Source organism: Oncorhynchus keta, unplaced genomic scaffold, assembly GCF_023373465.1.
Source record: "Oncorhynchus keta strain PuntledgeMale-10-30-2019 unplaced genomic scaffold, Oket_V2 Un_contig_540_pilon_pilon, whole genome shotgun sequence".
Taxonomy (NCBI): Eukaryota; Metazoa; Chordata; class Actinopteri; order Salmoniformes; family Salmonidae; genus Oncorhynchus; species Oncorhynchus keta.
The window spans coordinates 130,001-142,908 of NW_026288272.1; the positions used below are offsets into that span (position 1 = coordinate 130,001).

Below are 12,908 nucleotides of genomic sequence, written 5' to 3' on the forward strand. Positions count from 1 at the left end.
TAGATAGGGGTGCAGTGTTGAGCTGCTTTGTCTGGTTCCTCAGTTTGAAGTAGATAGGGGTGCAGTGTTGAGCTGCTTTGTCTGGTTCCTCAGTTTGAAGTAGATAGGGGTGCAGTGTTGAGCTGCTTTGTCTGGTTCCTCAGTTTGAAGTAGATAGGGGTGCAGTGTTGAGCTGCTTTGTCTCGTAACAATGGGCTCCCTCAGAGTGCCAATGCTAATCAGCTGTTTCTGTCAGAGAGACAGAACTGTACTGTTTATGATGTGTGATGCCGAAGACCAATTCCCACATTGTGTGGACAATTACATTGTTTTCTAATGTGAATGTATTTGTATGTTTTCCAGGACTGGGCCTTTGATGACGGTGCCCCTCCTCCCACTAAGATCGTAGATGATTGGCTGAACCTGCTGAAGACTAAGTTCCGTGAGGACCCTGGCTGCTGCGTGGCGGTGCACTGTGTTGCCGGGCTGGGACGGTACGGATCATTAATACTCTTCTGTCTTAGGGTTCTGATTGGGTGAGACAGTTGAACCAAGATCACAAGGCTACAGTGTCACCCACCCACTGTGACGGCCACTGTCCCAGCAGCCACCAGTCTCTCCCCTTCTCCTACAGCCTGACCAGGGCCCTCTCTCAGCATGCACACAGAACCAAGCCAAAGTCAACTGTTAGCCAAGGGCCACTCCTTCACAACTAATCCACCGTTTATTATTCAAAGCACAGAGGTTGAGTTCTGAAAAACGTTGAAGCAGCATTTATTTCTATTGTTTGTCTAAGTGTTTCCTCTCAGATTGGATCTCTACTAGTTAGCTCACCAGAACTCTGGTCAAAAGTAGTGCACTATATAGGGAATAGGGTGCCATTTGGGATGCAGCCAGTTGTCTTGTGAAATGTCAGTTAGCTGTATTCTGGTTGGCCATGCCCAGACTTGTAATGTATGTTCTGTAGTTGAGCCTCTGGACTCCCGTTGGCATGCTGCCGCACATTAGTTCTTATGGTTGGCCATGCCGTACATTAGTTCTTATGGTTGGCCATGCCGTACATTAGTTCGTACGGTTGGCCATGCCGTACATTAGTTCGTACGGTCGGCCATGCCGTACATTAGTTCGTACGGTTGGCCATGCCGTACATTAGTTCTTATGGTTGGCCATGCCGTACATTAGTTCTTATGGTTGGCCATGCCGTACATTAGTTTTAGTTCTTACGGTTGGCCATAGTTCTTATGGTTGGCCATGCCGTACATTAGTTTTACGGTTGGCCATGCCGTACATACGGTTGGCCATTCATTAGTTATGGTTGGCCATGCCGTACATTAGTTCTTATGGTTGGCCATGCCGTACATTAGTTCTTACGGTTGGCCATGCCGTACATTAGTTCGTACGGTTGGCCATGCCGTACATTAGTTCTTGCGGTTGGCCATGCCGTACATTAGTTCTTATGGTTGGCCATGCCGTACATTAGTTCTTACGGTTGGCCATGCCGTACATTAGTTCTTGCGGTTGGCCATGCCGTACATTAGTTCTTGCGGTTGGCCATGCCGTACATTAGTTCTTGCGGTTGGCCATGCCGTACATTAGTTCTTATGGTTGGCCATGCCGTACATTAGTTCTTACGGTTGGCCATGCCGTACATTACCGTACATTAGTTCTTACGGTTGGCCATGCCGTACATTAGTTCTTACGGTTGGCCATGCCGTACATTAGTTCTTACGGTTGGCCATGCCGTACATTAGTTCTTACGGTTGGCCATGCCGTACATTAGTTCGTACGGTTGGCCATGCCGTACATTAGTTCTTGCGGTTGGCCATGCCGTACATTAGTTCTTATGGTTGGCCATGCCGTACATTAGTTCGTACGGTTGGCCATGCCGTACATTAGTTCTTACGGTTGGCCATGCCGTACATTAGTTCTTACGGTTGGCCATGCCGTACATTAGTTCTTGCGGTTGGCCATGCCGTACATTAGTTCTTACGGTTGGCCATGCCGTACATTTACGGTTGGCCTTAGTTCTTCGGTTGGCCATGCCGTACATTAGTTCGGTTGGCCATGCCGGTTGGCCATGCCGTACATTAGTTCGTACGGTTGGCCATGCCGTACATTAGTTCTTATGGTTGGCCATGCCGTACATTACCACATTAGTTCTTACGGTTGGCCATGCCGTACATTAGTTCGTACGGTTGGCCATGCCGTACATTAGTTCTTACGGTTGGCCATGCCGTACATTAGTTCTTACGGTTGGCCATGCCGTACATTAGTTCGTACGGTTGGCCATGCCGTACATTAGTTCTTGCGGTTGGCCATGCCGTACATTAGTTCTTGCGGTTGGCCATGCCGTACATTAGTTCGTACGGTTGGCCATGCCGTACATTAGTTCGTACGGTTGGCCATGCCGTACATTAGTTATTATGGTTGGCCATGCCGTACATTAGTTATTATGGTTGGCCATGCCGTACATTAGTTATTATGGTTGGCATGCCAACCAACATAACAGAGGAGTTGACTAAATAGAAGCACAAACTGATCTGGTTACCAGGCTCATTTTAGCCCTGTCCTGTCTGGTGTTCCTTCAGGTGTCCTCTATGGCAGAGGAGAGACAACGAGTCACATCTATACTGATGGAGTATATTAGCTAGTAGAGGAAAAAATGTCTCAAATGTTACCCTATTCTATACATAGTGCACTACTTTTGACCAGAGCCCTGTGGGCAATAGGGAGCCATTAAACCAGGTTAAACCAGGCCTTTGGTACTAATAATGGGTGAGCTCATTGGTAGGAAGCTGAAGGAGCCCCTGTTCCCCTCCCCTCCTGGGTAAGCTGAAGGAGTCCCCCAGCACCCTGGCCTCCCCAGGCTCTTCCGTTCCCCCTCCTGTGTTAGCTGAAGGAGAGCCCTCTGGCCTCCCCAGGCCTCCCCTCCTGTGTTAGCTGAAGGAGCTCCCCAGCCTCCCCTCCTGTGTTAGCTGAAGGAGCTCCCCGGCCTCCCCTCCTGTGTTAGCTGAAGGAGCTCCCCAGCCTCCCCTCCTGTGTTAGCTGAAGGAGCTCCCCAGCCTCCCCTCCTGTGTTAGCTGAAGGAGCTCCCCGGCCTCCCCTCCTGTGTTAGCTGAAGGAGCTCCCCGGCCTCCCCTCCCTGGGTTGGTGAAGGAGCTCCCCGGCCTCCCCTCCTGTGTTAGCTGAAGGAGCTCCCCAGCCTCCCCTCCTGTGTTAGCTGAAGGAGCTCCCCAGCCTCCCCTCCTGTGTTAGCTGAAGGAGCTCCCCGGCCTCCCCTCCTGTGTTAGCTGAAGGAGCTCCCCAGCCTCCCCTCCTGTGTTAGCTGAAGGAGCTCCCCAGCCTCCCCTCCTGTGTTAGCTGAAGGAGCTCCCCAGCCTCCCCTCCTGTGTTAGCTGAAGGAGCTCCCCGGCCTCCCCTCCCTGGGTTGGTGAAGCACCGTCTATCTCTGACGTACTGGAGACCTCCTCTGGGACTCGTCTGTGGTTTTTGACAGGGCGCCAATGTTTACTTAACTCTGAACTGTTTGTTGTCCTGTTAATCAGCTGGGGAGTCTTGGGCTTTCAGCTGGTAACCACTGCAACATCTAAGTGGTCTGGGGGCTGACATGGCTTGACAGGGTAGAGTTAGATGAATATGTTTGAATGTCTCATGTCCATGCAGGCAGGCACCTCATCTGTTTCACTGATTCCTAGAAGTCCCGTGTTTGTGTTAGTGGTGTTATGCTCTTCAGCTCTCTATTTCCACACTGACTTACCGTAACCACAGTAACAACCCATATAAGGCTAGAAAAGGGGAAAGTGGGCTACAGCTTTTCCTAATGACTTGTTACCTGTAAATATTAGTGGCCAAATACAGCACAACTAGTTCCATCTCTCAACGTGCAGCAGGGCTTTCCTCTGTCCAAACCAGAATGAACTCCATTCCCTGGGAACTGGCTGTGTTGTGACAACATGGAGAGAGAGACGTTGCTGGGGGCATAACAGGAAGGATACTAATGGATGTCTTTAATTCTCCGTCTTAATATGTGAATGCTGTTTCTAACGTCCCAAATGGCGCTATATTCCCTATTAAGTGCACGACTTTTGACCAGGGCCCATAAGGTTCTGACTGTGTCTTTAAGTCCCAGTATTAACAGCAGTCTGACTGTGTCTTTAAGTCCCAGTATTAACAGCAGTCTGACTGTGTCTTTAAGTCCCAGTATTAACAGCAGTCTGACTGTGTCTTTAAGTCCCAGTATTAACAGCAGTCTGACTGTGTCTATAAGTCCCAGTATTAGTAGCAGTCTGACTGTGTCTTTAAGTCCCAGTATTAGTAGCAGTCTGACTGTGTCTTTAAGTCCCAGTATTAACAGCAGTCTGACTGTGTCTTTAAGTCCCAGTATTAACAGCAGTCTGACTGTGTCTTTAAGTCCCAGTATTAGTAGCAGTCTGACTGTGTCTTTAAGTCCCAGTATTAACAGCAGTCTGACTGTGTCTTTAAGTCCCAGTATTAACAGCAGTCTGACTGTGTCTTTAAGTCCCAGTATTAACAGCAGTCTGACTGTGTCTTTAAGTCCCAGTATTAACAGCAGTCTGACTGTGTCTTTAAGTCCCAGTATTAACAGTAGTCTGACTGTGTCTTTAAGTCCCAGTATTAACAGTATTAGTAGCAGTCTGACTGTGTCTTTAAGTCTAACAGCAGTCTGACTGTGTCTTTAAGTCCCAGTATTAACAGCAGTCTGACTGTGTCTTTAAGTCCCAGTATTAACAGCAGTCTGACTGTGTCTTTAAGTCCCAGTATTAACAGCAGTCTGACTGTGTCTTTAAGTCCCAGTATTAACAGCAGTCTGACTGTGTCTTTAAGTCCCAGTATTAACAGCAGTCTGACTGTGTCTTTAAGTCCCAGTATTAACAGCAGTCTGACTGTGTCTATAAGTCCCAGTATTAACAGCAGTCTGACTGTGTCTTTAAGTCCCAGTATTAGTAGCAGTCTGACTGTGTCTATAAGTCCCAGTATTAACAGCAGTCTGACTGTGTCTTTAAGTCCCAGTATTAACAGCAGTCTGACTGTGTCTTTAAGTCCCAGTATTAACAGCAGTCTGACTGTGTCTATAAGTCCCAGTATTAGTAGCAGTCTGACTGTGTCTATAAGTCCCAGTATTAACAGCAGTCTGACTGTGTCTTTAAGTCCCAGTATTAGTAGCAGTCTGACTGTGTCTTTAAGTCCCAGTATTAACAGCAGCATGTAAAGGCTGTTTCTTTGTGTTTCTCCCTCCAGGGCTCCTGTGCTGGTGGCTCTGGCTCTGATCGAGGGCGGGATGAAGTATGAGGAGGCAGTTCAGTTCATCAGGCAGTATGTACACCTCACCTCTAGATTCAGTTCATCAGGCAGTATGTACACCTCACCTCTAGATTCAGTTCAGTTCATCAGGCAGTATGTACACCTCACCTCCAGATTCAGTTCAGTTCATCAGGCAGTATGTACACCTCACCTCAGATTCAGTTCAGTTCATCAGGCAGTATGTACACCTCACCTCCAGATTCAGTTCAGTTCATCAGGCAGTATGTACACCTCACCTCCAGATTCAGTTCAGTTCATCAGGCAGTATGTACACCTCACCTCCAGATTCAGTTCAGTTCATCAGGCAGTATGTACACAGATTCAGTTCAGTTCACCTCTAGATTCAGTTCAGTTCATCAGGCAGTATGTACACCAGATTCAGTTCATCAGGCAGTATGTCCAGATTCAGTTCATCAGGCAGTATGTACACCAGATTCAGTTCATCAGGCAGTATGTACACCAGATTCAGTTCACCTCCAGATTCAGTTCAGTTCATCAGGCAGTATGTACACCTCACCTCTAGATTCAGTTCAGTTCATCAGGCAGTATGTACACCTCACCTCTAGATTCAGTTCAGTTCATCAGGCAGTATGTACACCTCACCTCTAGATTCAGTTTATCAGGCAGTATGTACACCACCTCCAGATTCAGTTCAGTTCATCAGGCAGTATGTACACCTCACCTCTAGATTCAGTTCATCAGGCAGTATGTACACCACCTCCAGATTCAGTTCAGTTCATCAGGCAGTATGTACACCACCTCCAGATTCAGTTCAGTTCATCAGGCAGTATGTACACCACCTCCAGATTCAGTTCAGTTCATCAGGCAGTATGTACACCAGATTCAGTTCATCAGGCAGTATGTACACCACCTCCAGATTCAGTTCAGTTTATCAGGCAGTATGAACACCACCTCCAGATTCAGTTCAGTTCATCAGGCAGTATGAACACCACCTCCAGATTCAGTTCAGTTTATCAGGCAGTATGTACACCACCTCCAGATTCAGTTCAGTTCATCAGGCAGTATGTACACCACCTCCAGATTCAGTTCAGTTCATCAGGCAGTATGTACACCACCTCCAGATTCAGTTCAGTTCATCAGGCAGTATGTACACCACCTCCAGATTCAGTTCAGTTCATCAGGCAGTATGAACACCACCTCCAGATTCAGTTCAGTTCATCAGGCAGTAGGAACATTCACCTTCCGTCTCTTGATGTTTTAAGGAGAGTGGAAGTCCACTCAACCTTTTTAGTGTTGTTCCTGTTTCATCTGACAGCTGTATATTTAGATGGGGACATTATGAGGAGGGAGAAAGGGATTGAACCGCTCTGTACTGAGGAGGATTATGGGACATCATGAGGAGGGAGAAAGGGATTGAACCGCTCTGTACTGAGGGGATTATGGGACATCATGAGGAGGGAGAAAGGGATTGAACCGCTCTGTACTGAGGAGGATTATGGGACATCATGAGGAGGGAGAAAGGGATTGAACCGCTCTGTACTGAGGAGGATTATGGGACATCATGAGGAGGGAGAAAGGGATTGAACCGCTCTGTACTGAGGGGATTATGGGTTTGAGCTGGAGGAGGGAGAAAGGGAACCGCTCTGTACTGAGGAGGATTATGGGACATCATGAGGAGGGAGAAAGGGTTTGAACCGCTCTGTACTGAGGAGGATTATGGGACATCATGAGGAGGGAGAAAGGGTTTGAACCGCTCTGTACTGAGGATTATGTGGGATTACTCTGCCAGGGGGACATCATGAGGAGGGAGAAAGGGTTTGAGGAGGACCGCTCTGTACTGAGCTGGGAGTGTCTTTCACTCTGAGGATTATGGGACATCATGAGGACACCTCTGGAGGAGGATTATGGGTTTGAGCTGGGAGTGTCTTTCACTCTGCCAGGGCTTGAACCGCTCTGTACTGAGGAGGAGGATTACTCTGGGACATCATGAGGAGGGAGAAAGGGATTGAACTGGGAGTGTCTTTCTGCCAGGGCTCTGCACACCTCTGTACTGAGGGGGATTATGGGACGCTCTACTGAGGAGGATTATGGGACATCATGACTGAGGGAGGAATGTGGTTTGAGCTTGTCTTTCACTCCAGGGCTCTGTACTGAGGAGGATTATGTGGTTTGAGCAGTGTCTTTCATGAGGGCTCTGCACACCTCTGTACTGAGGAGGAAATGTGGTTTTGGGAGTGTCTTTCACTCCAGGGCTCTGTACTGAGGAGGATTATGTGGTTTGAGCTGGGACATCATGACTGAGGGGAGGAGCTGGGAACTCTGCCAGGGCTCTGACCTCTGTACTTGAACCAGGGCTCTGTACTGAGGAGGGGATTTGAGGGACATCATGAGGAGTGTCTTTCACTCTGCCAGGGCTCTGCTCTGTACTGGGAGATTATGTGGTTTGAGGGAGTGTCTTTCACTCTGCCAGGGCTCTGCACACCTCTGTACTGAGGAGGATTATGTGGTTTGAGCATCATGAGGGGCACACCTCTACTGGGGATTATGTGGTTTGAGGGACTTGAACCGCTCTGTACTGAGGAGGATTATGGGAGGCATCACTCTGAGGGCTCTGGAGGGAGAAAGCTGGGAGTGTCTTTCACTCCAGGGCTCTGTACTGAGGAGGATTATGTGGGAGTGTCTTTCATGAGGGCTCTGACTGAGGAGGATTATGTGGTTTGAGTGTCTTTCACTCTGCCAGGGCTTTGAGCTGGGAGTGTCTTTCACAGGGCTCTGCACACCTCTACTGAGGAGGATTATGTGGTTTGAGCTGGGAGTGTCTTTCAACTCTGTCAGGGCTCTGCACACCTCTGTACTGAGGAGGATTATGTGGTTTGAGCTGGGAGTGTCTTTCACTCTGTCAGGGCTCTGCACACCTCTACTGAGGAGGATTATGTGGTTTGAGCTGGGAGTGTCTTTCACTCTGTCAGGGCTCTGCACACCTCTACTGAGGAGGATTATGTGGTTTGAGCTGGGAGGGGCACACCTCTACTGAGGAGGATTATGTGGTTTGAGCTGGGAGTGTCTGTCTTTCACTCTGTCAGGGCTCTGCACACCTCTGTACTGAGGAGGATAATGTGGTTTGAGCCAGGAGTGTCTTTCACTCTGTCAGGGCTCTGCACACCTCTGGATTCTTCTGACACTCATTGGCTCTACATTATGGGTCAGGTTCTCTGGAAAAACATCAAGCCTACTACCCTCCTGGACTGAGCACCGTGATGCTCAATGGACAATCTGAATTGAAGGTGCTTTTTAGTCCAGGAGTAAATAGGCTTCGTGTGGATCTGGGAAAATCATCCCCTAAGTGAATTATAATGGTCTCTTTACATGAGGGCCCTTATATACAGCAAAGGTGTGTGTGTGTGTGTGTGTGTGTGTGTGTGTGTGTGTGGCTGCAGTGTCAAGCTGTTTAGCTTCACATATAAAGGGCCCCTAGTCCCCAAATGTTGCACTGCTTTTAACCAGAGCCCTGTGGGTCCCTAGTCCCTAAATGTTGCACTGCTTTTAACCAGAGCCCTGTGGGTCCCTAGTCCCTAAATGTTGCACTGCTTTTAACCAGAGCCCTGTGGGTCCCTAGTCCCTAAATGTTGCACTGCTTTTAACCAGAGCCCTGTGGGCCCCTAGTCCCCAAATGTTGCACTGCTTTTAACCAGAGCCCTGTGGGCCCCTAGTCCCTAAATGTTGCACTGCTTTTAACCAGAGCCCTGTGGGCCCCTAGTCCCCAAATGTTGCACTGCTTTTAACCAGAGCCCTGTGGGTCCCTAGTCCCTAAATGTTGCACTGCTTTTAACCAGAGCCCTGTGGGTCCCTAGTCCCTAAATGTTGCACTGCTTTTAACCAGAGCCCTGTGGGTCCCTAGTCCCTAAATGTTGCACTGCTTTTAACCAGAGCCCTGTGGGTCCCTAGTCCCTAAATGTTGCACTGCTTTTATTTAACCAGAGTGGACACTGGTCAGAGGTCGTGAACAGGGTGCCAATTGGGACACAACAGAGGTTCCTGTAGGGAGTAACAGTAGACCTGTCTCTCTCTGTCTCCTCAGGAAGCGCAGGGGAGCGATCAACAGCAAGCAGCTGACCTACCTGGAGAAATACCGCTCCAGACAGAGACTACGCTTCAAAGACCCTCACAAACACAAGAACAAGTGCTGTGTGATGTGATGATGTGGTGTGACCCCGCAGCCCGCCTGTTCTGACCCATATAGAACGACTACATGAACTTTAATATTGGACCGACCTCCACCCCGCTAAGATGCATTTAGGACTTGACCTGTTGTCTGTCTCCATGGGGACAGTTAGTTGCCACTGTTCTGTTGGGATTCTTCTGCTTCTCACTCTCAGGGCTGTTAGAGACCATCTCCTCTCTGATGTCTTTGAATGAACACGTTCGTCCCCAACTGCCGGCCAATTGAACTCATAGAGAGGAAAAACAAACGAGCCCTATTTCTATCAAGTACACACACACACACACACACACACACACACACACACACACACACACACACACACACACACACTGACAAACTATTTTGCACTGATTGTAACATACTGTGACATACACACACAGCGCCATTGACCACCAGACCAACCCCTCAACCAGCAGCAACACTGTCAGCTTGGTCCCAGGCCTGATCGTTCCTCTTTCCTCCCTGCTGCTAGGTAGCACTGACCCAACCCAAAGCACTGTCAATGAAACACACCGACCCACCACGAGCTGTCACAACAGGTCTGCATCACCATACACCATGTTAACTGAAAGCCCCTGCTAGCCATGATGACATGAATGAAATAATCATGAAAAATAACAGATTTTATGCTGTCTGTGTGTTTTTATCTCAATGTTTCAAGGAAATCCAGTTTAACGTCTTTGTTCAATTGAAATGCCATCCACAGAGCTCAGCCATCTTGCTCATTGCTCCGTTTTCATAATGCATGTAAGTTAACACTTGTTAGAATCATGTCCTTGTCTCCTCCTTTTTTTGAGGATATGGGGATGCGGGATGGGACTTAAAATAGGACGAGGTTTTGTGCTGAGTCGCCGGTTTTTTAAATAGCAATATTTTTTACATTGTGATATGAAATACTCTGGGATTAGGATTCTTCACCACTGACTGCTTCTGTTGTACAACATGAAGGATCTCAGTGTATCATGTAGGAGTCAGCTGAGCCTGGGTGGACTAGGTAGGCAACACCGTCTGTGTCCCAGATGGCACCCTATTCCCTATATAGTGCACTACTTTTGACCAGAGGTCTATGGGCTACAATGCCTTGAAATATACACAAAAACATGGACTCGCACTGATCCTATGGGCTCCGGGTCAAAAGTTGTGCACTATATAGGGACTAGGGTGCCATCTGGGACGCGTACTATGCTTTGGGAACGTAAACATGGCGGTGCCCCGTAGTCGTCTCTGGGATGAAAAACAGCCAACTGAACCGTCTGCTCAGAAATAACGTCCTGGCTCTGTATCTGTCAGTGTGGATATAAATGTCTCTCATCTTGCCTCTGAAATAGCACCCTATTCCCCTTTTATAGTGCACTACTATATAGCACACTTTTGACTATAGTCCTATGGGCTCTGGTCAAAAGTAGTGCACTAAATAGGGAATAGGGTGCAAGACGCAGTCTCAGTTAAGGACAGGTACTGAAGGAATGACTGGTATCCTAGGAAGAAAGCTGTCACATTTATCTGCTGCCTTGGAAGTAACCCACTTCAGATTGTTCACAGTTAATGAAGTACAATAAATAAAGTAATTGTTTAAAGTAAGCTGGCCTGTTTTGTGCTTTATTCAGGAGTTGACTTATGGGAGAACGAATCATTTTAAACAACCACTTTTGCCTTGTTGTGATAACAAGCTCAAATGCCGCCATCTAGTGGCCATGTGTAGTTATGTGTAGTTATTCACATTATTGGTGGTGGCATTGTTGGCCTGAATTAGAGTTTTTGCAATTTCTGAAATAGATTTATCGTTTTCTCTTCAATGACCATATTGTTAATTTGAGATTATAATATGGCACATGTATCATCTATATTGTAGATTAAGTCATCACCGTATTATCTCAAACATTCCTGTTTGTACAACAATGACGTATGATATACAGGCTACTTCCGGACGGAATCTAATTACAATTGAGAAAGAGGGCAGAGCTCGAGCGGCAGATTCTATGTCCTTTGTTGTATTATATAAACGTCTTGTTCGTGGTGATATTGTCTATATAAATCACGCAGGTCTTTTTGCCTGTGGCACGTCCGATATAGCTAATTCTGGAAAGGACCCGAGATAAACGCAAGGCACAGTGCAGACGGTAGGCTAATTAAAATGCATCTTTGTCTTGCATGAGCATCCTTATTAGCCGGCACCCAATGTAGGCCAAGTCTATCTAACGGTTCAAAATGTGTTCTGGTCATTGTGTGAAAACCACGGCGCACCACGATTTTAACTGGAGAATACATGGTTTTACTGGTGATGGGGAGAACAATCTAGAAATGAAATGTATTCAATGTGCTGCAAATGTAGCAAAACATCTTCAATGTATTTACAGCGTAATAAGCCTCACCGTGGCATCCAGGGCAATGCTTTTTCGTTTTTATTATTTAATTGGTGGTAGTTATAATAGGCGAGTCCACACTGTCAAATACTGTATGATGTACAGTATATGGAATGCATGATATCAACATTTCTCCACCATCATGCCATGGGCTACAATCCTCATTCCTGCTTGTTTTGTTTTGCATGACTCCGTCTGCTCGGTCATCCATCAGGATTTAAAATAAAGTTTTTTCTTTGTCTCATAGTGTTTTGTCATTTTATTTATGTTTTGCATTACGTTCCCACTTCTCATTTTCATAATTTAATAGCACCTACTTACTGATCGTGCAGGCAAAGAAAATATTTGTACTGTAACGACCCTGGGTTTATAAGCGCGGATATCGACTCTGCCGCACGAGCATACTTTTGCGGCACAGTCGATAGCGCGCCGGACCTCGAGCTAGAAGGTTACAGTACGTTGTTAATTTAGTATCAAATGTATAATTTGCTTTCAAAATGTACTTGCCACTTTCCAATGTAATAACTGCATCTTTGGGAGTTGCATCTCCTTGGCTCCTAGTGCTGTAAATACTTCCATCCATATAATTAGAATACATGATGTTCCATTCTCACTATGCTTTGTCAGTCCAATCACACAGTTTCATGTCGAATTGAACATCCCAACCATTCGCCCATACAGTTAGTTTGTGTTTCCGGCATTGATAGATACACAATGATACTGATACAGAGATTAAACCTATAGGTGGATTCTGATACAGAGATTAAACCTATAGGTGGACATGATACTGATACAGAGATTAAACCTATAGGTGGATACTGATACAGAGATTAAACCTATAGGTGGATACTGATACAGAGATTAAACCTATAGGTGGACATGATACTGATACAGAGATTAAACCTATAGGTGGATACTGATACAGAGATTAAACCTATAGGTGGACATGATACTGATACAGAGATTAAACCTATAGGTGGACATGATACTGATACAGAGATTAAACCTATAGGTGGATACTGATACAGAGATTAAACCTATAGGTGGATACTGATACAGAG

The 12,908-nt window shown here is 46.8% G+C and overlaps 1 protein-coding gene and 1 long non-coding RNA gene across 19 annotated transcripts in view; one reads left to right on the forward strand and one right to left on the reverse strand.

Moving 5' to 3' along the window:
* LOC127925282 (protein tyrosine phosphatase type IVA 3-like) overlaps positions 1–11,065 on the forward strand; it is a 56,519-nt gene extending 45,454 nt beyond the window's left edge. For 3 of the 4 annotated variants that reach the window (XM_052510148.1, XM_052510149.1, XM_052510147.1), the window contains exons 4-6: positions 343–473; positions 5,239–5,313; positions 9,341–11,065. In XM_052510148.1, the coding sequence (XP_052366108.1) occupies positions 343–473; positions 5,239–5,313; positions 9,341–9,458 (324 nt within the window). In that variant the 3' untranslated portion in view covers positions 9,459–11,065. Of the gene's footprint in view, positions 1–342; positions 474–5,238; positions 5,352–9,340 lie in introns of all 4 variants that reach the window. The other variant, XM_052510150.1, reaches the window with a different exon arrangement.
* LOC127925283 (uncharacterized) lies at positions 5,340–6,857 on the reverse strand. 15 transcript variants are annotated; one of them, XR_008120327.1, is made up of 8 exons: positions 6,460–6,857; positions 6,296–6,418; positions 6,173–6,254; positions 6,017–6,101; positions 5,941–5,978; positions 5,776–5,904; positions 5,490–5,580; positions 5,340–5,447 (listed from the first exon to the last, which is right to left on the reverse strand). It is a non-coding gene; the product is annotated as an uncharacterized LOC127925283 (long non-coding RNA). The 15 variants fall into 15 exon arrangements; XR_008120329.1 differs by lacking the exon at positions 6,296–6,418 and having other exon boundaries at positions 6,214–6,254; positions 6,419–6,857; XR_008120319.1 differs by lacking the exon at positions 6,296–6,418 and having other exon boundaries at positions 6,419–6,857.
* Positions 11,066–12,908: the final 1,843 nt, after the last annotated feature.